Genomic DNA, 26,742 nt, shown 5'->3' on the forward strand with positions numbered 1-26,742 from the left:
CAGGCAGTAACCCTGACATTACTAACTTTGAGGTCCTGCTTTCAACTTCCTTCCTAACTCCCTGTCGTCTGTTTTCAGGACTTCCTCCCTTTTCCTACCTATATTGCTGGTACCAATATGTACCATGACCTCTGGCTGTTCACCTTCCCACTTCAGGATATCGTGGACGCGATCTGAAACATCCCGGACCGTGGCACCTGGGAGGCAAACTACCATCCGTGTTTCTTTTCTACGCCCACAGAATCGCCTGCCTGATCCCTAACTATAGAGTCCTATATCACCGCTGCCATCCTCTTCCTTTCCCTACCCTTCTGAGCCACAGGGCCAGACTCTGTGCCGGAGGCGCAGCCACTGTTGCTTCCCACAGGTAGGCTGCCTCCCTTAACAGTACTCAAACAGGAGTACTTTTTGCTAAGGACAGCCACTGGGGTACTCTCTAGTAGCTGACTCCTGCCCTTCCTCCTCCTGACTGTCACCCACTTATCTGTCTACCGAGTCCCTGGTGTGACTACTTGCCTATAGCTCCTCTCTATCAGCTCCTCACTTTCCCTGACCAGACAAAGGTCACTGAGCTGCAGATCCAGTTCCCTAACCGGGTCCCTAAGGAGCTGCAATTCGATGCACCTGGCACAGATGTGGTCATTCGGGAGACTGGGAGTCCCATACAGAACACCGGCCTCACAGACATACCGTAGATGTCGGATTATAAGCCGCTACTTTTTTCCTACATTTTGAACAGCTTTGAACACTGCGGCCTTTACTACGGTGCGGCTAATGCATGATTTTTTTTCATGCCGCCAAAAACATTTTGCCTCGTAACAGTAGACCAATAAAATTGATGAGTAGTTCACAGAGGTCCAATGAAATTGTACGATAAATCAAGCGCACTTTCACAATTAAATTATTGTAAATCAGTCATTTGTACTCACCCTCAACATGGAAAACACTCGAAGAAAAGCATTGTGCTGCCTTTATGGCAGTTATTTAGTTTATAATATTTTCGCTTAGTAATTCATTTGTTAGTATTTTCTAGTTAAAATTAGAAGTACTACATCCCGGGATACTATGACGTCACATCCGGTTTCGCCGCGTCTTGTGGGAAATACCGGTTTGCGATAAACGGGAAGGTGGGGGCATTAGACCCGCGCGAAATGCTGCTTTTAAGTTAAAGGCGATCAATAACTTTTCCTGGTAGGCTGCAGTATATATTTTTTTACCAGTCATTAGGAGATATTGGAATGTATACGCAACGTAATTTGTGTGTTACCGATACGTATGTATATTTAAAAGTAGCCGCGTTACAGGCACAGTTCGAAAAAAAGCATTTGCAATATGTATTTGTTTATGTTACCATATGGATTTAATTAAAAGTTAAAAAATCCTCACGTGTAATATCTTTCTGTGTAAATATCTCATATTACAACGTGGGACACCTGCGGCCTAAAATCCGGTGCGGCCTAAAATCCGGTGTGGCTTGTACAAGTACAAAATTGATTTTCTTTCTAAAATTAGAGCCAGCGGCTTTTAATCAGGTGCGCTCTGTAGTGCGAAATCTACGGTACTTCCTATTCCTCACAAATAGCTTACCTGGCCTTGAGCTGTTATCGTCCAAGCCCTGTTGAACCAAAGCCCTCCTACTCTGTCTCCCACTCTATAAAGTTTTCTTCTTTTATATCCTTCCTGCCGGTCTAACTCGCTGACGTCCATGCGCTTGCACAGTCATGGCTTGATCAAACCACTGAGGAAAAAACTCTCTTTTTAAATGTACTCCATAGAACCATAAAAAACTGCAGAAGGGACTAAATAATCTTAATCAATACCCATATTTTTATCTCTTGGAAAGTACACACCATATTGGACACTTTGAGGTAAAGAATTCCATGAATCCACAACCTTCCGACTGAAGAAAGGTTTGTTCATCTCACAAGATGAGCTCTTTAAAAATAAGACAAAAACCTCTCTACAACACTCTAGTTGTGATCTCCCTTAAGAAGTCGCCCCTACTTCCTGAGGAGACCGAGGTCCTTTGGAGTATACAGGCCTCTCTTTCAAACGTTCTACCAGTCTGTTGTCGCCAGTACAATCTTCTGTGCAGTGGTGTGCTGGGGCAAAGGCATTAACACGGGTGATACCAACAGGCTCAATAAACTGATTAGAAAGGCTGGTTCTGTTATAGGAGTCAAACTGGACATGCTGGGGGCTGCGGTAGAACAAAGGAGCCTACGGAAAATCCTGGTAATTCTGGACAATGTTTCTCATCCTCTGCATGCCACCTTGGCTGGACAGAGGAGCAGATTTAGTAACAGACTAAGACAACTGCACTGCTTTTTGAGGTCATTCTTTTCCTTGGCCATTAGGATCTATAATGAGTCAACCTACAGCCAGGGAAGTGATGACCACATCCTGTTGGACCGTTTGAGGTAACTTTTTTTTTATATATACTTTCTACTTATCTTCTAATATTTATATCTGTATACTTATAATGCTACTGTGACACTAATTTCCTTTGGAATCAAATCTATCTATAACTGCAGAAGACATTTTTTCTCACTTACTGAAATCCCCTTGAAATAAGCCACTTGTCTTCCTAAGTGCTTCCTGCATCTACATGGCAGCTTTCGATGATATTGGTAAAAGTACCTATGAGCTCCCATGCACCATACGATTAACCACACGACTAGCATTACATTTTCAAGATGTAGAATTTATAGTTTTTGCAGAGATTCTTCTGGCTAGCTGGGAATTCCAAGCCTAGGTGGCAAGCTTTTCTGGAGAGAAGTTAGAAAACACTTCACAAAAAGCCATTTATGCAAAACCAGATGCCATTTAGTTTCATTCTCATACAGCCTTTTTTCCTCTCACCCCAAGCATTTTTCCAATTTCTCTTTTAAAGGCTACTTTTGAATCTGTATTCACTACTACTGATCAGAATTTCTAAATCTTAATCAGTCACTGGCTCTCTAACTTCATTGGCCATTCAATGGTTTCCTCTGGTCATCTACTGAATTTCATTATTGTCCTTTATTAAAAGCAGTAACAGTTCAGATCTGAAATGATATGAAAAATACACATCTTATATTGACAGATTTTTGTTGAGCAACAGTATTGGAGCCCAGCTTATATAGCAACTACCTTAATGATTTGAATAGACTTGACAAACTAGATGATCTTTATCAGCTCCCATATTTCCCTCTCCCTTGAAAAGTAGATGTTGTGCTTGATGTACATTGCTTTCACCTTGGCACTTTAGTTAGCGTGATTTCAAGAATTAAACAACTCCCAATTTGCACTTTCAGACAATGTCAGGTGTCTGCCACCAAAGAACCATATTTAGTAACAGACAACACTTTTAGGAGAGTAATAGGGGAAAATGAGGAATCATGTTTTTCTGGTGAATGAAAGCCTCATTTACAAAGTGCAGTACCGAAAAGTGTCAAACTACTAAAAGTTAAACAGAGCAACTAATTTAAATGACATTGGGGAAGAACTAAAAAGCATTACTGTATATTTAAAAAGTATAACAACTTATTGGTTATGAAAAGAGAAATGACAGGTGCTGGGTGGGTGGAGCGGTGCTTATCACAATTTCATGTATCAGCAGGAAATCAAGTCCAATACTTTTGATGCCATGATCAACCAAATGCTCAACTTAAAATTCTGTCCTGCCACTACTTTGGGAAGCACAGTGATGGTCATATTGTATAATTGTCACACATCTCTAAGGTCCCAATCTTGATCCTGACTGCTGTTGTTTGCTCAGACTTTGCACATTTCCCCGTGACCACCTGGGTTTGCTTTGAGTGCCCTGACATCCGCTCACATCCCACATTGTAGGTGAAAGGACATGACCCTACAATTGAAGCAATAAAGAGGGCTGGGGGCAGTTTGAAGATAGGTTTCAGGGAAATAATTTATGCAACAAGATCATTGGATTGCTCTGACCACCTTCAGTGCATCAGCAAAACATGAAAACAGCTATAGCATTCTTTTTGTGAATGTTAGCGTTCCTGGCCTTCATTTAATGATATTACTATCACCTGAGTAATTTAGTATCCCGTGCAGACTGAGGGAATACGATCAACCTTCATATGAGAAATTAAATAATGGCCCTTCACAGTAAAGATACCAATGGACTATTGAGACATACCTTGTGTTCCAATTTTATCTCGGAACTACAGGGTCATGAATACCAAAGGGCACCAGGGAAAGTCAGAACAGAGTGGGTGAAGGACATAGTTATTGCATGTTTAATTTGCATATCAATTACATTATTGAACATGGCTGATCTTAAGTCTAAACATTCATTTCAGAGCAAAATATTCCATACTACAAGGCAAAATGAAAAAATTACTTCATCCATGGCCTGTAGGATGCTTTTACCTCTTCTAGCATCCTCTCCCCACCACTGTTCAGTTCAAATGCCTTTACCATTCTTTCTCAAGAACATTACTTTACTACTTTTCATACTCCGAATGTTGAGCGGTTATTCATCACATGGAATCATCTTTTATTTCCAAATGCATCACAATAGCAACTTACCGACTTTAAAGAAACAGCCATTTTACAATGCTAACATTTAGAACTGTCTACTTAAAATCCTTATCTCATTCTCTAGTTTTTCAGATACCTGGTCATCCCCAACAAACAAAAAACATTTCAGTTCTATGCATTTATATTAGTTATAGGTTCATATGTAAATGTAGGTCCAAAAACAGAGCAAATTGATTTGCATAAAAGCTGAGTGCAATAAAGAACTAAAGCAGCAATGAAAACTTACTTGCATGTTTGTCTGCCAGTCCGATAAGGGTGCTTGGTATATCTCGTCTTCTGTAAAAGCAAACTACTTTTGCTTCAACGTTGCCATTTGCAGTCTGCAATAGGTGAGAAAAAGATCACTGTTAAATAGAACAATCCAAAACTAATAGAAAGCAAGATGACAAAGTATTTATCAATTGGATTGGCTGCATGGAGATGGGATGTAGGAACACCACCATAAGACATAGGAGCAGAATTAATCCATTCAACCAATCGAGTCTGCTCCGCCATTCCATCATGGCTAATCCCAGATCCCACTCAACCCCATATACACCTGCCCTCTTGCCATATCCTTTGATGTCCTAACCGATCAGGAAACTATCAACTTCCACCTTATAATATAATATACCCATGGACTTGGCCTCTACTGCAGTTGGTGGCAAAGCATTCCAGATTCACTACTGACTAAAAAAAACTCCTTACCTGTTCTAAAACAAATATTTCACACAAAGTTTAAATAAATATCTACCCTTTAATTTTATCGTGTGAGGCATCTCAACTTTCTTAATTTGAAAGACTCTATAACAGTCTGTATGCTAAAGATGGAATAGGTCTGAATACCAATTTATCAAGTCATTATCACTGATGAGATCCATTTTCTTCAGCATTTCAAACTTTGAAGTAGAGTTTGAGAACACAAGATTGTGAGTCAAGTACAATGCCTATAAACAGTATTCACCCCTCTTGGAAGTTCTCATGTTTTATTGTTTTAAAACATTGAATCACAGTGGATTTGTTTTTTTTTTGATACTGATCAACAGAAAAAGAACCTTTCATGTCAAAAGAGATCTCTACAAAGTGATCTAAATTAATTACAGATATAAAACACAAAAAAATAATGACATTGGGGACTGCATAAGTATTCACCCCCTTCAAGTCAGTATTTAGTAGATACACCTTTGGCAGCAATTACAGTCTTCAGCATGTGTGGATAGGTGTCTATCAGCTTTGAGGTCTGGTGAGGAATTTGAACTATCATGCAACATGATTTGATGTAGAAACCCAAAATTTTTGTCGCTAGAGAGCATCCCGAGATTCATGGTTGTTGGGTAAAACTGTGTGAAGGCTAGGAAATATCAGGATATTTGGAAAATGTTGTAATATTCACATCAATATCTGTGTGGACTTGTATACAGTGCCTATAAAAAGTATTCACCCCCCTTGGAAGTTTGGACTGGACTCTGACTTGGCCTCTCCAGGACATTATCTTTGTTGTTCTTAAGCCATTCCTGTGAAGCTTTGGCTTTTATGTTTGGGATTATTGTCTTGCTGGAAAACAAATTTTCTCCCAAGTCGCAGTTATCTTGCAGACTGCATCAGGCTTTCCTCCAGGATCTCCCTGTATTTTGCTGCATTCATTTTACCATCTACCTTCACAAGCCTTCCAAGGTCTGCTGCATGAAGCATCCCCGTAGCATGTTGCAGCCGACACCATGCTTCACAGCAGGGATAGTGTGTTTTTGATTATGTGCATATCATATACAGGCTCCCCCCCGCTATTCAAAGGTAGAGCATTCCTATGAAATGGTTCGTAAACCGGAATGTCGTAAAGTGAAGAAGCAATTACCATTTATTTATACGGGAAAAATCTGTGAGCATTCGCAGAACCAAAAAAAACCTACCAAATCATGCCAAATAACACATAAAACCTAAAATAACAGTAACATATAGTAAAAGCAGGAATGATCTGATAAATACACAGCCTATATAAAGTAGGAATACTTTTGCACTGTCCACCATAGAGAAAATCTCACGCAAGCGCTCTCGGCAAAAAGACTTGGCGCAAGCGCTCTCAGACAGACAGACATACTTTATTGATCCTGAGGGAAATTGGGTTTCGTTACAGCCGCACCAACCAAGAATAGTGAAGAAATATAGCAATATAAAAACATAAATAATTAAATAATAATAAGTTAATCATGCCAAGTGGAAATAAGTCCAGGACCAGCCTATTGGCTCAGGGTGTCTGACACTCCAAGGGAGGAGTTGTAAAGTTTGATGGCCACAGGTAGGAATGACTTCCTATGATGCTCAGTGTTACATCTCGGTGGAATGAGTCTCTGGCTGAATGTACTCCTGTGCCTAACCAGTACATTATGGAGTGGATGGGAGTCATTGTCCAAGATGGCATGCAACTTGGACAGCATCCTCTTTTCAGAAACCACCATCAGAGAGTCCAATTCCACCTCCACAACATCACTGACCTTACAAATGAGTTTGCTGATTTTGTTGGTGTCTGCTACCCTCAGCCTGCTGCCACAGCACACAACAGCAAACATGATAGCACTGGCCACCACAGCCTCGTAGAACACCCTCAGCATCATCTCGGCAGCACTTGTGGTAAAAACACTCAGCGCAAGAGCTCTCGGCAGAAGCACTCTTTCCAGTAACCTTGAAGCTATGAAGCTGCCAAATCATACCAAATAACACACAAAAATACACAGCCTATATAATGTAGAAATAACGTACGTCTAGTGTAGTTTCACTTACAGGAATCGGGAAGACAGTGAGCACACTGATGATGGTGTGTTAGGCTGAGTCGTCGGAGGTTGGGGTGGTGGGAGGTAGAGGAGACTGGGGGGTCATCTCATCGTCATCTGTTTCCATCAGGGCAGGCAGGTCACCTTCTTCTATGTCTGCCTGCCTTGATGTCAAAGGTTGAGGTTCGTCATCTGCTCTGGTGTGGAAGGCTTGAAAAACAACAGTATGCTTGTCTGCTTAGTCTCACACATTTTCCTATCATACAGTTCTTTGTAAGCATTCAAACCTACGTACCCTTTCAAAATTAAAGTCATACTTTTATGCAATCACTGCAGCGTTGTCAATCACAGCGAAAATCTCACACAATTGCTTAATGTTCAGTTCCTGGACGACTTCACTTTCGGGCCGTTTGCTACTGCGTTCGGCTTCAATTGTTATCCTTTCCTCTTCATCAGCTCTTCACCTCTCAGTTCTTGGTCATGGGATGCCAAAACCTCTTCAACATCATCTTCATCAACTTCCACAAACCCTTAGCCAAACTCACTATATCCTTACTTCGTTCACCACGATCGAAATGCTTTATTATGTCTAGTTTTACGCTATGTGTGACACCCTTACAGGCTCTTTTTAGGCCTTTCCGATACCTTAGAACTCATTGCTAACAGATGCACAAAATAAGTCGACATAAAGCACAGATGCTCACAGGCACGTGTTTAAGCAACGCCGGCTAGAATGTAGTTCCAGGGGAGGAGCTTGGCTGCTCGGCGCGCCTTTTTTCGTGCGCTGCCTTTTTTCCTAACAGCGAGGTGTCGTAAAGCGAAAGTTTGAAAAACCAGGGACACCTGTAGTCTATTGGCCAAAATGCTTGATTTTGGTTTCATCAGACCATAGAACCTTCTTCCAGCTGACTTCAGAGTCTCTCACATGCTTCTGGCAACTCGAGCTGAGATTTCATGTGAGTTTTTTTTCTCCCCAACAGTAGCTTTCACTTTGCTACTCTCCCATAAAACTACAATTAGTGAAGTACCTCGGCAACAGTTGTCGTATATGCAGTCTCTCGCATCTCAGCCACTGAAGCTTGTAACTCTTCCAGAATTGCCATAGGTCTCTTGGTGGCCTCCTTCAGTAATCTCCTTCATGCAAGGCCACTCTGTCTCTTCAGCACAGCTGTTCTAGGTAAATTTACAGCTGTGCTATATTCTTTCCATTTCTTGATGATTGACTCCAAAGGATATTCAGTGACTTGGAAATTTTCTGTATCCATCTCCTGACTTGTGCTTTTCAATAACCTTTTAGGCACAGGAGTACATTCAGCCAGAGACTCATTCCACCGCGATGTAACAATGAGCGTCATAGGAAGTCATTCCTACCTTTGGCCATCAAACTTTACAACTCCTCCCTCGGAGTGTCAGACACCCTGAGCCAATAGGCTGGTCCTGGACTTACTTCCACTTGGCATGATTAACTTATTATTATTTAATTATTTATGGTTTTTTATTGCTATATTTCTTCACTATTCTTGGTTGGTGCAGCTGTAACGAAACCCAATTTCCCTCAGGATCAATAAAGTATGTCTGTCTGTCTTTTAGTGGAGTTGCTTGGAGTGTTCTTTTGTCTTCATGGTGTAGATTTTGTCAGGATACTGATTCATCAGCAGCTGGCCCTTCTAGATACAGGGTGGATTCTTAATACAGTCAGTTGAAACACCTTGACTGCACACAGGTCTCCAAAGATAGATCTCCATTTAACTAATTATGTGACTTCTAAAACCAACTGATTGCACCCGTGATGATTTGGTGTGTCATAGTAAGGGGAGGGGGGGGGTGAATACTTACGTAATCAATTATTTTGTGTTTTATATTTGTAATTAATTTACATCACTTTGCAGAGATCTGTTTTCACTTTGACACGAAAGAGTCTTTTTCTGTTGGTCAATGGAAAAAAACAAAATAAATCCACCGTGATTCAGTGTTGTAAAATAATAAATGAAAACTTCCAAGGGGGATGAATGCTTTTTATAGGCACTGTATACAAGTCCACACAGATATTGATGCGAATATTACAACATTTTCCAAATATCCTGATATTTCCCAGTCTTCACATAGTTTTACCCAACAACCATGAATCTCGGGATGCTCTCTAGCAACAAAAATTCTGGGTTTCTACATCAAATCATATTGCATGATAGTTCCAATTCCTCACCAGGGCAGCTTATCAGTTTGATGCTCAAGGAAGAAGTAATGACTCAACTGACCTCCTTCATGTCTGCAAAACTGAACTTGCAGTCAAATTCAATAACTCCTCCATTAACACTACTCTTGTCATTAATAATAGGTACTATTATTAGTCATCTATATGTGATATTGGTTCACAGGTATACTCCCCCACCACACCGCCCCCTCCAATTTCTTTTTTAACTGTTTCTCTGGGTATGGAGGCCATAGACAGTTTGACTTGCCAGGCATGTCTTCCTGCACCGCATTTTGTTACTCATTATTTTATCTATGTTCTTAGTCTGTAATTGTTCCATTCACTCATTGACTAGATAACCTTATTCCCCATGGTCGCCTTATTTTTACTCTATCATAGACATCCCCACTCTCCACTACTTCACAAATTACTTTCTCTCCTTTGTTCTTCTGATTAAGTACTTTTAATCAGAAATGTTAATTCTGTTTCTCTTCCCACAGATGTGACTTGATCTGCTCTATATTTCTAGCATTGTTAAATATGCTTTCCTTTTCAAATGCTATTTACTGCTTTGTCCTTTAAAAAAATATTTAAACACATTGCTGTATATCAATATGCTTTATATTCTTACAATTCTGGATCCTGCTACTATATTTTGCTTATTTGAGCAGCTCCTCCATTTCTGTACCGTTCCTGGTTCACCATACATCTCACAATGTGATAGTGTTGATGTTCACCTCCAGTTCTATCATCTGTTTACATAATATCTACTTCTCATTAATTTAATTGATCATTAATGTAATCACCATTTTAACCATCACCTGCTGGTTTATTGGGCATTCTACTTCATCTTTAGTATGTGGTTGCCTTTTTCCTGAGAGAAACATGGGAACAAATGGCAAAGAAATAACAAAACATTTTGTTCACTTATCTAGTTGGCCTTTGTTAAAATAAGGATTTGAGTACAGAAGGAAAGATGGCATACTGCAAATTTCCAGAGCCTTAGTGAGACTGCACCCGCAAGACTATAGAGTTTAGCTTTCCTCACCTAGGAACTGATATACAAACTACTGTTTACCTGAGTAACAAATTATGTATTTAATTGAAATACAAAGCTAAGTTGAACACTATCAATACTACTACAATACTATAAAACTGTATTAGTTCCTAATAGTTATCAATGGAGGAATTCATTCAGTGTATGCTGTCATGTTCTTTTGATTGACTGTAAATGAATAACATCAGTGCAGCTACCTTTTACAGATCATGGACTACCTTCATACAATCCCTTCAATGACTGCATCCTCCAAATCTTTATTGTCATTGTAACATTCAAGAAGATTGGTGATACCTGCAAATTTATCATAGTTCCTAACATGAAGGAGTAAAATCATTTCATTTTCACTCCTGGCCATTTCCTGTATCTCCAAGCCTGGATGCTTAAAACTGCAGTGAGCAAAACAGTTCTGAATTGTCTTATTGCTAATTTCTCACCAACCATCAGTGACAAAAATCACTGCTTTTTGAACACAAATACACCTAACAGTCCCAATTAGAAACTGTTCCACAACAGTCTCCTGCCCAAAATAAGCAACATGGATTCCCAAATAAATGAATGGCATTCCGGCTATTTTCTCGATTAGTTTTTGCTCATTATGAGTTGATTCAAGTAAGCAGCTGCCCGATTAACTGATGGCCCAATACACTGTACTTGCCACTGAGAAAGTGCAGCATCAATGCACAAAGCTAGTCCCAGGGATAGTGGATCTGCCACTTGAGTCTACATGGTCTGAACTCTATTGAATTTAGAAGAATGAGAGAAGGTCTCATTAATGCAAACTAAACTCTCAAGCTCGATATGGATAGAACATCTCTCCTAGCTGAGTCGACTTACACCATGTCATAGATTAAGTGACCATTTGGGACTCACATGGAGAAATTTCTTCACAAAGATTCATAGAGGCTCAATCATGAACATTTAAAGCAAAGCAAAATACTAATTGAATCAAGGGGAGGAAAATGACAGTGAGATAGAAGCTCAGCCACAATCATCATGGCAGAACAATTTGAAGGATCAATGGTCTTAACACTTCGTCTTACTTCAAAAGTTTTCATGATAGAGTGGTTAGGAAACCACTGACCAACCATCATAGATCTAACAGTGAGTAAAGATCCAAGGTCACCTTCTCCTCCCATGCATGGAAAAGGAGTTAAATTCCTCCAAAAATGCTTCTCTTTCTCTCAACAGTTTATCTTATTTGTTATTGTATGTATACTAAATGCTTCCACACTCAACTTTGGAAGCCTACTCCATAGGTAAACACTGCAGCAATAGTTTTTTTTCCCCCAGATTAACTTTGAATTTATTCTTTTAAGGACAGACTGAAATTCTGTCAACCATAAGGGGATCAGTTTCATGCAGTCCCTTTAAAACAAATCCCATTACTTCTGAACAATTGCTTTTGTGGAAATGTGCCCAATTTATATAGCCAATCATATCAAAATTATTCAATTATTTTTAAAAATACAAGGAGTTAGATATAATTCATTGGGAACCAATGACTGACAAAGTGGGAGCAGGGTACCAAATTTAAATGATCAACTACGGCCTTATTAAATGGCAGAGCAAACTTGTAGAGACAAAATGACTACTATTATTTTCTATGTTGTTCTAGTCCAAACAACCTCTCCATTCTACAATTATTCAACTTGTTCTCCTCTGTATCCATAATGCTGTGATAGCCAGCATTTTGAAGTCACACCACTGATCTATGAAGTGGAAAATATACCTCGTTCCACTCAATATTAACCCCTGATTATAAGAACACATCCAATGTGCCTACAATTCGCACACTTAAAACCCAAATTTAATTTCATCTAGCCAATTTACACACACTAAATGCTGGAGGAACTCAGTAGGCCAGGCAGCATCTATAGAAGAGTACGGTCGATGTTTCGGGCTGAGACCCTTCAGCAGGACCCAGCGTCTGCAGATTTTCTCTTGTTCTTAATTTCATCTAATTATTTACTAGCTTTGCTCCTAATCTTTTCGGCTGAATGCAAGGCTATTTTCTGATTGAGACATGTAGCCAGGAGATGGGATTTGCCCTGGCCAAGAGATTTTGTAACTCTAGGATTATTTCTTTGCAAAGCTCCTTAGAATCCAAGCATTTCATACAATTAAAGGTGATCTGATACTCCAATAATCCACTAAATATTCAGAAATCCCAAGTTTTTGCACCCAGCTCACCTCAGGGCAGATCACCACCCACTAGTCGAGGAAAATTCTTTTCATTTCAATCCTAAATGACCTCATTCTGAAACCACACCAACTGGTCCAATATTCTTCAGCCAAGAGAAGCATCCTCCTTGCAATTAGCCTGAAAATTTCTCTATTTTTACTGAGATTTCTTATCAATTTTCCAAATCCCGAACACTGCCGACTGGTTTGCTCATGCTTTACTCAACTAGCCCACACTGGAACAAGTTTAAAAGAGGAAATAATTATAAAATGCTGCAGAACTGGATTGATAGCAGATATAAAGTTGGCAGTAAAGACAAACTCAAAAATGTCAGCAGCTTTCTAAATTCTATTTCCTTTCTACATGCTGCAGTTTCCAAAATTCAAGATCAACTTGCCTACAATGTTTTTTGAATTCTCTACCCTGTCACATATTGAAACAGCTTTGACATCTTGAAATGCATCATCTCACAATTATCAGAGTTAAATTCCAACTCCTACCTTACCAACTGATCCATATCATCCTGTAGCTCATGATTATCCTCCTCACTATCAACAACACTACCAATTTCCAAATCCTATTTCCTACATCCCTATCCAAACTGTTAACGTATATGACTAACAGTAATAGTCCCTATGGTACACCACTCATCATAGGCTTCCAATTATAAACATAACCTATCACCACTATCCACTAGACTCCAAGTACCAAGCCAACTTGGGATTTAATTTAACCACTTGACTTGCCCATAGGTTCTAAACTTCTGGACCAGATTCCCACATGGGAACTTGTCAAAGGTCCATGTAAATTACATCAACTGTATTGGCCTCATCAACATAAAAAAAATAACCATATTGGTCATGCAGGATCTACTCTTAAATTTACACTATTTTTGAATAAAATCAGTCTTTCTGAGTGTAGATTAATCTTGTCCTTTGATCTTTAAGCACCAACTTTGCTACCACTGACATCATATTCAAAAACCTGTTGTATTCAGGCTTATCCATGTTGCCCTTCCTGAACAAAAGTCCAGCATTCTTGTCACACAGTCACCTGACACTTCTCCTGCAGCTAGCAAAACTAGGTAAAAATCTCGGACAGGATCTCAGTGCATCCCATAGCAGTCTGGAAAACATCCTATCGGGTCTTGGGGACACACCCACCTAATCATTCTCTGTTTTTAATGTTAACATGTTCTGCAATTTCACTGTCCCCTATCCAGATTCTCCTGTTACAATGTAAACATATGAGGCATTAATGTTAAGATCTTGCTTGTGTCTTTTGGCTTGATGGGCAGATTGCCATTTTGGTCCCTAAAGGGCCTTTCTCTTCCTTGGTTACCCTTAATATCCTTATGAGATCGTTGTGAGATTTATTTTCCTTGATCCTGGCCACCAGTGACATCTCATGCCCAATTTTTGTCCTCTTCTCCTTTCTGTACTCCTGAAAAGTTCTGTATCATATCAGGGCCTGCTAATGAGCTTCTCTTAACAGGAGCTGAGACTAGGACTAAATCGTTAGCAGTAGCTGACTGACTAATAAGAAAATTAAAAACAGCCAATAAAAAGTTAGGGTCAAGCACAGCAATCATTTTGAAGCAGGTCAGTGTAAAAGTGGGGAGCTGAGGCTTTGAAGCCGAATAAGTGGTTCAGGTCTTAGGAGTAACAGCACTTTTAAAATACTGCTACGGTGAGAAGGCACAGGTAAGGTTTTGATTTTCATCTTTAGTCCTTGATTCAGTGTAAGCAGCGGAATGCTCCTCCTACAAGATGTTAGAAGTCAGGGAACTTCATGGTCTCCCTGATGACTACATCTGCAGTCAGTTGCTCACATGCAACTCCTGACAGACTGGGTCAAGGAACTGGAGGTGCATCTGGAGGTAATCAGGATCATCTAAAGAAACTGAAGGCTTCATACATGAGACTTGCTAAGATGGCCATACCCAAGGTGCAGGATTCAGATGGGTGACCACCAAAACTAAGGGGAGTATGCAATCAGTGCAGAGGACGCATGTGGCCATTTTCATCAACAAGCCCTTTTAATACTCTGAGGAATGAGGGGGGGGATGGTTGATGAAGACACAGCAGCAACAGCCAGGTCAATGGTACTGTGACTAGCTCTGAGGCTCAGCAGGCAAGAGTAAAATTAAGCAGAATCTGATAGTCAACTCCTGTATCGTGAGGACAGGGAGTTCAAGGCTAAAAGCAGGACTTTGAAGGTAGTAGTCTCTGAATTACTCCCTGTGTCACATGCTAGTAGGGAATGTAATAAGATTGAATGAGTGGCTAAGGAAGTGGTACAGTGGGCAAGGTTTCAGGTTTTGGATCATTAGAACCTCTTCTGGGGCAAGGGTGACTTAAACAAGAGGGATGGATTGTACCTAAACTGAAAAGGAACCAATATTTTGGTCGGGAGATTTACTGGTGCTACACAGGAGTGTTTAAACTAGACTGGCAAAGGGTTAGAAACCACACCAGGTGAGAAAGTGGATGGAATGAGGGATTGTGAGGAATTATAGATATCATGATCAACAAAAAACAGGCAGCATCAAGGTAATGGACACAATGGGATTGGTGAGTTGAAGTTTATTTTAATATTAGGAGTATTATGTATAAAGGTGATGAATCTAGAGCGTTGAACAGTACATAAAGCTATGATACTGTGGCTATAACAGACTCTGTCGAGAGGACAGGAATGAACAGATTTTGATCTTTTAGAAAAAGACAGAGGTAAAGGAAGGGTTGAGGGTGAGGAAGCTGTACTATTAATCACAGACAATACCTAAGCTACACTCAAGGAACACAATGGAGGTCTCATCCACAGATTCTTTAAAGATAGAACTCAAATAAGAAAGGTGCAATCATTCTGATGGGATTATACTACAGCCCCCCCCCCCCCCCCCATAAAGCCAGAATAAATCCCATCAACCACTACGCTCTAACAAGACCCATAACAGTGCTCATGTGCAGAGAGAGGGATCTAGTGGTCCAAGTCTACATGTTGACAGACTGAAAAATTGATTTCAGGAGTTAGGGAATTATGTTGTAGCTCTATAAAAGTCCACTTTAGGCTGCATCTGGAATACTGCATTCAGCTTTGGTCACCCATTATAGGAAAGATGTTGAAGATTTAGAGAGGGTGCAGAACAAATATACCAGAATACTGCCTGGATTAGAGGACACATGCTATAAGAAGGGGTTGAACAAACTTGGGTTCTTTCACTGGAGCAGCGAAGGCTGAGGGGAGATCTGATAGAGGTTTATAAGATAATAAAAAGAATCAATAGAACAGACAACCAGTATCTTTTAGGTCTAAAATGTCTAATACCAAGGCTTACATTTAAATTAATTGAATTAAATTGATTAAATTAATTGAGACAGTGTCAATTCATAGGAAATGTGAGTTAGGGTTTTTTCCCCTTTTTACAGTGGGGTGGAGGGGTGGTATAGGGAGAAGGGATTAGCTTAGGCATTTCATTACTAATTTAATTAGTTCAGCACAACATTGGGCCGATGGCCTGTTCCTGTGCTGTTCTGTTCAGTTGTATTTTTTTTTAATCAGCCTTCTATCTTTGACATCCAAAGTTCCCTAGACCTGTGTTGATAAGTGTGTGCCTCCAAGAATGACAGCATTTAAAATTCATTAGGAGTTTGAGGAGACTTGGTATGGCAGCAGACTCTCAAATTTCTACAGATGTTTGGTATGGAGAGGCCAACTGCACAGGATCACAAAAAGCTGCAAATTCAGCCAGCTCCATGGTCACAAACCTGCCTAGCATTGAGGACACGTTCAAAAGACAATGCTTAAAGGCTGCAGTGTTATTCAGGACCCCCATCACCAGGGACATGCCCTCTTAATAATGCTACCATCAAGGAGGTAGTACAGCAGCCTGAAGACACACATTCAAGATTTCAGCAACAGCTTCTTCCCCTCCATCAAATTCCAGAATGGACAATGAACCAATATACACAATCACAGTTTTTCTTGTTCTCTTTTTGCTCTACTTATTTAATTTATACTTTTTTTTTAGTTTTGTTATTATATATTGCAATGTACTGCCCCTGCAAAGCAACATTTCATGACATAAGCAGGTGATATCAAGCTTGATTCTGATAGCATTCTTTCACCTTTACAGGAGGAAAAAAAACCTGGCCCCAAACTCTCACTATTTCACATGTAAATGCTTCCCACTTGTTCATTGTAAACTTCCCCCTATGTAATTTCCCCACCCCCCCAGTCAACATGTGTCAGGTCTGTCTTATGATACTTCCCCACAAGCAGTCTCAAGCTAATATTGGAAAAGTTGATATTCTCTGAAACCCTATTAATTTTGAATCTCTGTAGCTTATGTACATAACTGGTCCTCACTGACTAGAAATTCTGTAGCATGTTCTCAAAATGATTACCCCTTTTTGATATTAAGGTCCACTATATGGCCTCATTTGAAAGGCCTTGCAGGATATCCTCCCTTATTACTGTGATAATGAACCTCATTGGTATTTCAACGTTACAGATCAAAGTTACAGATCAGGCACCTAACATAAAATGCAATTTAATTTTCCTTCCCTCACATAGACTTTGACATTCCTGTGTTTGTTCTACCTACACAATTACCTTAATTTTCCTTCAATACTTGATGTATCTTCCTGGTCTCTACCCCAAAGTTGTTTGTTATCATTTCAATTTCTAGCATCAACAGCATTTTGCTTGGGTTTTGGCCATTGACTGCCTTTCTAACACCAAAGACAGAATGAAAAGACTGTCTGCAGTTTCTATCATATTCCATAACTTCGTCACCATTTCCACCCTTCTGCCATGCAACTTCATGAATATAAATTAAGCATTTCAAAGCTTTGTGAAATTTGATCAAAGGTCCAAGACTCATGATTTCCATATTACATGGACTTATTTCATTTACTTCTGAGACTCTGACTTGGATCTTTGTTGTCATAAAAATCTGAATTTTTATGCTCCAGGCTAGCTTCTCATGTTCCTCTCTTCAAACTCAATTGTCCAAAGCTGTGCCCTTAACATCCTAACTTGCACAGTGGCTGGTGCATGTTTACCCATATTCTCATGACACCTAGATTTTAGAATTCTTCTCCTGTTTTACAAATCCCTCAATCACTTATATTACCTTTAGCCCTCAACTATGCTAGTTATATGCATTTCTGCAACTCTACCCTCTTAAGCATTCCCCAATTTCGTTCATCTGCACTGATAGCCTTGCTTTCAGCTATAAAGCTCTGAAATTATCTACTTCTTTCACTATCTTCATTTCATCCTCTGAAGGTTTTCTTTTAATTTTTTTAGACAATGCTTATTTGGATACCTTATCTTATTATACTCCAGTTTTCAAATTTTGTTTTGCTTGATAATGCTTGTCTGAAACTTCCACCTTTTGCTCTATTCTAAAAAAATAAATTAAATACACATTAGCAGGCATTGGAAAAATTATAAACACCACACACTAAGTAACCCTGGTATGGAGAAATAGGCAAAGTTAATTAAGGAAAAGCATCAGCAATGCAATGGAGCTTAGTCCTAAAGAATTTTCCAGCCAACTTGTCCATTCATCCCTCCCCACTAATCTCCTTCCTGGCACTTATCCCTGCAAGTGAAAAATACTACACCTGCCCATTCAACACCTCCCTCACTTCCATCCAGAGCCCAAACAGTCCTTCCAGGTGAGGCAACACTTCACCTGCAAATATGTTGGGGTCATCCGGTGCTCCCAATGCGGCCTCTTCTACTTTGGTGAGACCTGACACAGATTGGGTTGCCTTGCTGAACACCTCCACTCTATCCACCAAAAGGCCTCCTCTACTTTGGTAAGACCTGACACAGATTGGGTTGCCTTGCTGAACACCTCCACTCTATCCACCAAAAGGCCTCCTCTACTTTGGTAAGACCTGACACAGATTGGGTTGCCTTGCTGAACACCTCCACTCTATCCACCAAAAGGCCTCCTCTACTTTGGTAAGACCTGACACAGATTGGGTTGCCTTGCTGAACACCTCCACTCTATCCACCAAAAGGCCTCCTCTACTTTGGTGAGACCTGACACAGATTGGGTTGCCTTGCTGAACACCTCCACTCTATCCACCAAAAGGCCTCCTCTACTTTGGTAAGACCTGACACAGATTGGGTTGCCTTGCTGAACACCTCCACTCTATCCACCAAAAGGCCTCCTCTACTTTGGTAAGACCTGACACAGATTGGGTTGCCTTGCTGAACACCTCCACTCTATCCACCAAAAGCAGAGTTTTCCGGTGGCCAACTATTTTAATTTCTATTCCCATTCCATTTCCAACACGTCAGTCTATGGCCTCCTTTTCTGCTACACTGAGGCCACTATCAATGCAACACCTCATACTCCGTCTAGGAAGCCTCCAACCTAGTGGCATGAACATCGATTTCTCCTTCCGGTCATTTTCTTTTTCCTCTCATCCCCTCCCCTCTTCTTTCACTCCTCACTTGCTCTCTTGCCTCTTCTCAACTATCTATCACCTCCCCCTGGTGCCCCTCCTGCTTCCCTTTCTCCCCCATGGTCCACTCTCCTCTCCTATCAGATTCCTCTTTCTGCAGCCTCTTACCTTTCCCACCCACCTGACTTCACCTTTCACCTCCCTTATCCTCCATCTTGCCCCACCTTTTTACTCTGGCATCTTCTTCCTTCCTGTCCAATCCTGATGAAGTGTCTCAGCCCAAAACCTTGATTATTTATTCATTTTCATTTATGCTGCCTGATCTGCTGCGTTCCTCCAGCATTTTATGTGTATTGTCAATTTTAAGTCCATTAGACAGACAGGGTTGTTGGAATGGAGGAACTCCAACCCAAGCAGAGATGATCACATTTACCAGAATATAGTTCATGTGCATATGTAGAATTGCAGTGTATGGAATTCAATTCAAAACTTTCCTTTGCTATAAGGTTTGATATACGAGGTCAGCTTTTGCTCTTACTCAGCTCACTGCCTAGTTAAATTGTTTGAATCATTTGATGCTGAAGAAATAGCATTTTTTTTCCAAGATAGCATCCAGCTGTAATCTCCGAGATCATGGCTCAGACTTCACTTTTTTGTAAGTTATAGGGATGGTTTGGGGAACAGAGGGGAATTAGGGGTCAGGCTGGAGTTTAGGGCAGTGATGTGGAGAGGTTAAAGATCATTTTATGGTCAGAGATATGGAGTTAGAGGTCAGTGTGAGAAGTCAAGAGCTGGCCAGTTGTGTATATTGTCAACATTAGACAGAGTTAGAGCCTGGGGTTTGAGGTCCCAACACAGGATGGTACCAACTATCAGTGTCCGAAGAGCGATCAGAAATCTAGAAGTCGAAGCCCGATGGCCAAAGGCGACAGACTGGATGACTGTCCTTGTGTATTGGGATGGAAGCAGGAAAGGGGCTTGTTTTGGTGCTTGTGTTGTGTTTTGTTGTGTTCTACTGAGCACTGTGATCCCCTTCTCTAAACCTACCACTGTGATCCCGTTCTCTAAACCTACCACTGTGATCCCCTTCTCTAAACCTGCCACTGTGATCCCCTTCTCTAAACCTGCCACTGTGATCCCCTTCTCTAAACCTGCCACTGTGATCCCCTTCTCTAAACCTGCCACTGTGATCCCCTTCTCTAAACCTGCCACTGTGATCCCCTTCTCTAAACCTGCCACTGTGATCCCCTTCTCTAAACCTGCCACTGTGATCCCCTTCTCTAAACCTGCCACTGTGATCCCCTTCTCTAAACCTGCCACTGTGATCCCCTTCTCTAAACCTGCCACTGTGATCCCCTTCTCTAAACCTACCACTGTGATCCCCTTCTCTAAACCTACCACTGTGATCCCCTTCTCTAAACCGAGCACCGTGTTCCCCTTCTCTAAACCTAGCACCGTGATCCCCTTCTCTAAACCGAGCACCGTGTTCCCCTTCTCTAAACCTAGCACCGTGATCCCCTTCTCTAAACCTAGCACCGTGATCCCCTTCTCTAAACCTAGCACCGTGATCCCCTTCTCTAAACCTAGCACCGTGATCCCCTTCTCTAAACCTAGCACCGTGTTCCCCTTCTCAAAACCTACCACCGTGATTCCCTTCTCTAAACCTACCACCGTGATCCCCTTCTCTAAACCTAGCACCGTGTTCCCCTTCTCTAAACCTAGCACCGTGATCCCCTTCTCTAAACCGAGCACCGTGATCCCCTTCTCTAAACCGAGCACCGTGATCCCCTTCTCTAAACCGAGCACCGTGATCCCCTTCTCTAAACCGAGCACCGTGATCCCCTTCTCTAAACCTAGCACCGTGATCCCCTTCTCTAAACCGAGCACCGTGATCCCCTTCTCTAAACCGAGCACCGTGATCCCCTTCTCTAAACCGAGCACCGTGATCCCCTTCTCTAAACCGAGCACCGTGATCCCCTTCTCTAAACCTAGCACCGTGATCCCCTTCTCTAAACCGAGCACTGTGATCCCCTTCTCTAAACCTAGCACTGTGATCCCCTTCTCTAAACCGAGCACCGTGTTCCCCTTCTCTAAACCGAGCACCGTGATCCCCTTCTCTAAACCGAGCACCGTGATCCCCTTCTCTAAACCGAGCACCGTGATCCCCTTCTCTAAACCGAGCACCGTGATCCCCTTCTCTAAACCGAGCACCGTGATCCCCTTCTCTAAACCGAGCACCGTGATCCCCTTCTCTAAACCGAGCACTGTGATCCCCTTCTCTAAACCGAGCACTGTGATCCCCTTCTCTAAACCGAGCACTGTGATCCCCTTCTCTAAACCGAGCACTGTGATCCCCTTCTCTAAACCTAGCACTGTGATCCCCTTCTCTAAACCTAGCACTGTGATCCCCTTCTCTAAACCGAGCACTGTGATCCCCTTCTCTAAACCTAGCACCGTGATCCCCTTCTCTAAACCGAGCACCGTGATCCCCTTCTCTAAACCGAGCGTGTGATCCCCTTCTCTAAACCGAGCACCGTGATCCCCTTCTCTAAACCTAGCACCGTGTTCCCCTTCTCTAAACCGAGCACCGTGTTCCCCTTCTCTAAACCGAGCACCGTGTTCCCCTTCTCTAAACCGAGCACCGTGTTCCCCTTCTCTAAACCGAGCACCGTGTTCCCCTTCTCTAAACCGAGCACCGTGTTCCCCTTCTCTAAACCGAGCACCGTGTTCCCCTTCTCTAAACCTAGCACCGTGTTCCCCTTCTCTAAACCGAGCACCGTGTTCCCCTTCTCTAAACCGAGCACCGTGTTCCCCTTCTCTAAACCGAGCACCGTGTTCCCCTTCTCTAAACCGAGCACCGTGTTCCCCTTCTCTAAACCGAGCACCGTGTTCCCCTTCTCTAAACCGAGCACCGTGTTCCCCTTCTCTAAACCGAGCACCGTGTTCCCCTTCTCTAAACCGAGCACCGTGTTCCCCTTCTCTAAACCTAGCACCGTGTTCCCCTTCTCTAAACCGAGCACCGTGATCCCCTTCTCTAAACCGAGCACCGTGTTTCCCTTCTCTAAACCGAGCAGTAATCCCCTTCTCTAAACCTAGCACTGTGATCCCCTTCTCTAAACCTAGCACTGTGATCCCCTTCTCTAAACCGAGCACTGTGTTCCCCTTCTCTAAACCGAGCACTGTGTTCCCCTTCTCTAAACCTAGCACTGCGTTCCCCTTCTCTAAACCTAGCACTGCGATCCCCTTTTCTAAACCGAGCACTGTGTTCCCCTTCTCTAAACCTACCACTGTGATCCCCTTCTCTAAACCTAGCACTGTGATCCCCTTCTCTAAACAGAGCACTGTGATCCCCTTCTCTAAACAGAGCACTGTGATCCCCTTCTCTAAACCTAGCACTGTGATCCCCTTCTCTAAACCTAGTACTGTGATCCCCTTCTCTAAACCGAACACTGTGATCCCCTTCTCTAAACCTAGCACTGTGATCCCCTTCTCTAAACCGAGCGTGTGATCCCCTTCTCTAAACCGAGCACTGTGATCCCCTTCTCTAAACCTAGCACTGTGATCCCCTTCTCTAAACCGAGCACTGTGATCCCCTTCTCTAAACCGAGCACTGTGATCCCCTTCTCTAAACCTAGCACTGTGATCCCCTTCTCTAAACCGAGCACTGTGATCCCCTTCTCTAAACCTAGCACTGTGATCCCCTTCTCTAAACCTAGCACTGTGATCCCCTTCTCTAAACCGAGCACTGTGATCCCCTTCTCTAAACCTAGCACTGTGATCCCCTTCTCTAAACCTAGCACTGTGATCCCCTTCTCTAAACCGAGCACCGTGTTCCCCTTCTCTAAACCGAGCACCGTGATCCCCTTCTCTAAACCGAGCGTGTGATCCCCTTCTCTAAACCGAGCACTGTGATCCCCTTCTCTAAACCGAGCACCGTGTTCCCCTTCTCTAAACCGAGCACCGTGTTCCCCTTCTCTAAACCGAGCACCGTGTTCCCCTTCTCTAAACGAGCACCGTGTTCCCCTTCTCTAAACCGAGCACCGTGTTCCCCTTCTCTAAACCGAGCACCGTGTTCCCCTTCTCTAAACCTAGCACCGTGTTCCCCTTCTCTAAACCGAGCACCGTGATCCCCTTCTCTAAACCGAGCACCGTGTTTCCCTTCTCTAAACCGAGCAGTGATCCCCTTCTCTAAACCTAGCACTGTGATCCCCTTCTCTAAACCTAGCACTGTGATCCCCTTCTCTAAACCGAGCACTGTGATCCCCTTCTCTAAACCGAGCACTGTGATCCCCTTCTCTAAACCGAGCACTGTGATCCCCTTCTCTAAACCGAGCACTGTGATCCCCTTCTCTAAACCTAGCACTGTGATCCCCTTCTCTAAACCTAGCACTGTGATCCCCTTCTCTAAACCGAGCACTGTGATCCCCTTCTCTAAACCGAGCACCGTGTTCCCCTTCTCTAAACCGAGCACCGTGATCCCCTTCTCTAAACCGAGCGTGTGATCCCCTTCTCTAAACCGAGCACTGTGATCCCCTTCTCTAAACCTAGCACCGTGTTCCCCTTCTCTAAACCGAGCACCGTGTTCCCCTTCTCTAAACCGAGCACCGTGTTCCCCTTCTCTAAACCGAGCACCGTGTTCCCCTTCTCTAAACCGAGCACCGTGTTCCCCTTCTCTAAACCTAGCACCGTGTTCCCCTTCTCTAAACCGAGCACCGTGATCCCCTTCTCTAAACCGAGCACCGTGTTTCCCTTCTCTAAACCTAGCACTGTGATCCCCTTCTCTAAACCTAGCACTGTGATCCCCTTCTCTAAACTGAGCACTGTGATCCCCTTCTCTAAACCGAGCACTGTGTTCCCCTTCTCTAAACCGAGCACTGTGTTCCCCTTCTCTAAACCGAGCACTGTGTTCCCCTTCTCTAAACCTAGCACTGCGTTCCCCTTCTCTAAACCTACCACTGTGATCCCCTTCTCTAAACCTAGCACTGTGATCCCCTTCTCTAAACAGAGCACTGTGATCCCCTTCTCTAAACCTAGCACTGTGATCCCCTTCTCTAAACCTAGCACTGTGATCCTCTTCTCTAAACCTAGTACTGTGATCCCCTTCTCTAAACCGAACACTGTGATCCCCTTCTCTAAACCTAGCACTGTGATCCCCTTCTCTAAACCGAGCGTGTGATCCCCTTCTCTAAACCGAGCACCGTGTTCCCCTTCTCTAAACCGAGCACCGTGTTCCCCTTCTCTAAACCGAGCACCGTGTTCCCCTTCTCTAAACCGAGCACCGTGTTCCCCTTCTCTAAACCGAGCACCGTGATCCCCTTCTCTAAACCGAGCACCGTGTTTCCCTTCTCTAAACCGAGCAGTGATCCCCTTCTCTAAACCTAGCACTGTGATCCCCTTCTCTAAACCTAGCACTGTGATCCCCTTCTCTAAACCGAGCACTGTGTTCCCCTTCTCTAAACCGAGCACTGTGTTCCCCTTCTCTAAACCGAGCACTGTGTTCCCCTTCTCTAAACCGAGCACTGTGTTCCCCTTCTCTAAACCGAGCACTGTGTTCCCCTTCTCTAAACCTAGCACTGCGTTCCCCTTCTCTAAACCTAGCACTGCGATCCCCTTTTCTAAACCGAGCACTGCGTTCCCCTTGTCTAAACCTACCACTGTGATCCCCTTCTCTAAACCTAGCACTGTGATCCCCTTCTCTAAACCTAGCACTGTGATCCCCTTCTCTAAACAGAGCACTGTGATCCCCTTCTCTAAACAGAGCACTGTGATCCCCTTCTCTAAACAGAGCACTGTGATCCCCTTCTCTAAACCTAGTACTGTGATCCCCTTCTCTAAACCGAACACTGTGATCCCCTTCTCTAAACCTAGCACTGTGATCCCCTTCTCTAAACCGAGCGTGTGATCCCCTTCTCTAAACCGAGCGTGTGATCCCCTTCTCTAAACCGAGCACTGTGATCCCCTTCTCTAAACCTAGCACTGTGATCCCCTTCTCTAAACCGAGCACTGTGATCCCCTTCTCTAAACCGAGCACTGTGATCCCCTTCTCTAAACCGAGCACTGTGATCCCCTTCTCTAAACCGAGCACTGTGATCCCCTTCTCTAAACCGAGCACTGTGATCCCCTTCTCTAAACCGAGCACTGTGATCCCCTTCTCTAAACCGAGCACTGTGATCCCCTTCTCTAAACCGAGCACTGTGATCCCCTTCTCTAAACCGAGCACTGTGATCCCCTTCTCTAAACCGAGCACTGTGATCCCCTTCTCTAAACCGAGCACTGTGATCCCCTTCTCTAAACCGAGCACTGTGATCCCCTTCTCTAAACCGAGCACTGTGATCCCCTTCTCTAAACCGAGCACTGTGATCCCCTTCTCTAAACCTAGCACCGTGATCCCCTTCTCTAAACCTAGCACCGTGATCCCCTTCTCTAAACCGAGCACTGTGATCCCCTTCTCTAAACCTAGCACTGTGATCCCTTTCTCTAAACCCGTGCCTTATAGTCTTCAGCTTCTCTACTTTGGTAAATAGATTTTAACTACCTAAAATTTTGCATGTCTCAATCAGATTCTCCTCTCCACTCAGCCTCACCCATAACAAAACACATAAAGCCTCCTCAGTCTCTCCTTGTAGCTGTACTGCTTCTTCTCTTGCAACTCCTGGTAAATCGCCGCTGCACCTTCTCCAAAGTAATCATGTCCTTCCTGCAGTGTGGTAATCAGAACTGCACACTGGACTCCAGCTGTACATCTCCACAAAATTCTCTGAATCAACTGCAAATATTCCACACATCCTCAGCACTAAGGTGGTAATTACACTGGGCCAGGAATTCACTTAAGCAACACACATTAAGTGCTGCAGGAACTCAACAGCCCAGGAAGCATCTATAAAAAAGACTAAACGTTGACGTTTAGAGCCGAGACCCTTCATCAAGACTGGAGAAGAAAAAAGATGATGAGTCAGTAAGAGGGTTGAGGAGGAGGAGGAGGTAGTACAAGGTGGTAGGTGATGGGTGAAACTAGGAGGGGGGAGGAGTGAAGTAAAAAAAACTGCTAAGTTGATTGGTGAAAGAGTTAAAGGGCAGGAGAAGAGGGAATCTAATAGGAGAGGACAGAAGGCCATGGAAGAAAGGAGCACCAGAGGGAGGTGATGGGCAAGTAAGGTGATACAGTGAGAGGGGGAAATGGGAATGGGGAATGGTGAAGGAGAGGGGGTGGGACAATTACTGGAAATTCAAGAAATTAACATACATGCAATCAGGTTGGAGGCTACCCAGACAGAATACAAGGTGTCGCTCCTCCAACCCGAGTGTGGATTCATCGCAACAATAGAGGAGGCCATGGATTGACATCCGAATGGGAAGTAGAATTAAAATGGGTGGCCACCGGGGCTTTTTGTGTAGGTGCTCGGCAAAGCATTCTCCTAATCTACCTCACCAATATACAGGAAGTCACACCAGGAGCACTGGATACAGTAGATGACTCCAACAGACTCACAGGGGAAGTATCCCTGACCTGTAAGGACGGTTTGGGGCCCTGAATGGCAGTGAGGGAGGAGCAAACATGGCACATGTTCTGATTGCAAGGAGGGAGA

At 43.0% G+C, this 26,742-nt stretch overlaps 1 protein-coding gene across 5 annotated transcripts in view; it reads right to left on the bottom strand.

Moving 5' to 3' along the window:
• Positions 1-26,742, bottom strand: part of LOC140716364 (metastasis-associated protein MTA1-like) — a 172,590-nt gene that overhangs the window by 102,180 nt on the left and 43,668 nt on the right. For 4 of the 5 annotated variants that reach the window (XM_073029028.1, XM_073029029.1, XM_073029027.1 and 1 more), the window contains exon 3: positions 4,778-4,871. In XM_073029028.1, the coding sequence (XP_072885129.1) occupies positions 4,778-4,871 (94 nt within the window). Of the gene's footprint in view, positions 1-4,777; positions 4,872-9,131; positions 9,221-26,742 lie in introns of all 5 variants that reach the window. The other variant, XM_073029030.1, reaches the window with a different exon arrangement.

The sequence above is a fragment of the Hemitrygon akajei genome, chromosome 25 (genome assembly GCF_048418815.1).
Source record: "Hemitrygon akajei chromosome 25, sHemAka1.3, whole genome shotgun sequence".
Classification (NCBI taxonomy): domain Eukaryota; kingdom Metazoa; phylum Chordata; class Chondrichthyes; order Myliobatiformes; family Dasyatidae; genus Hemitrygon; species Hemitrygon akajei.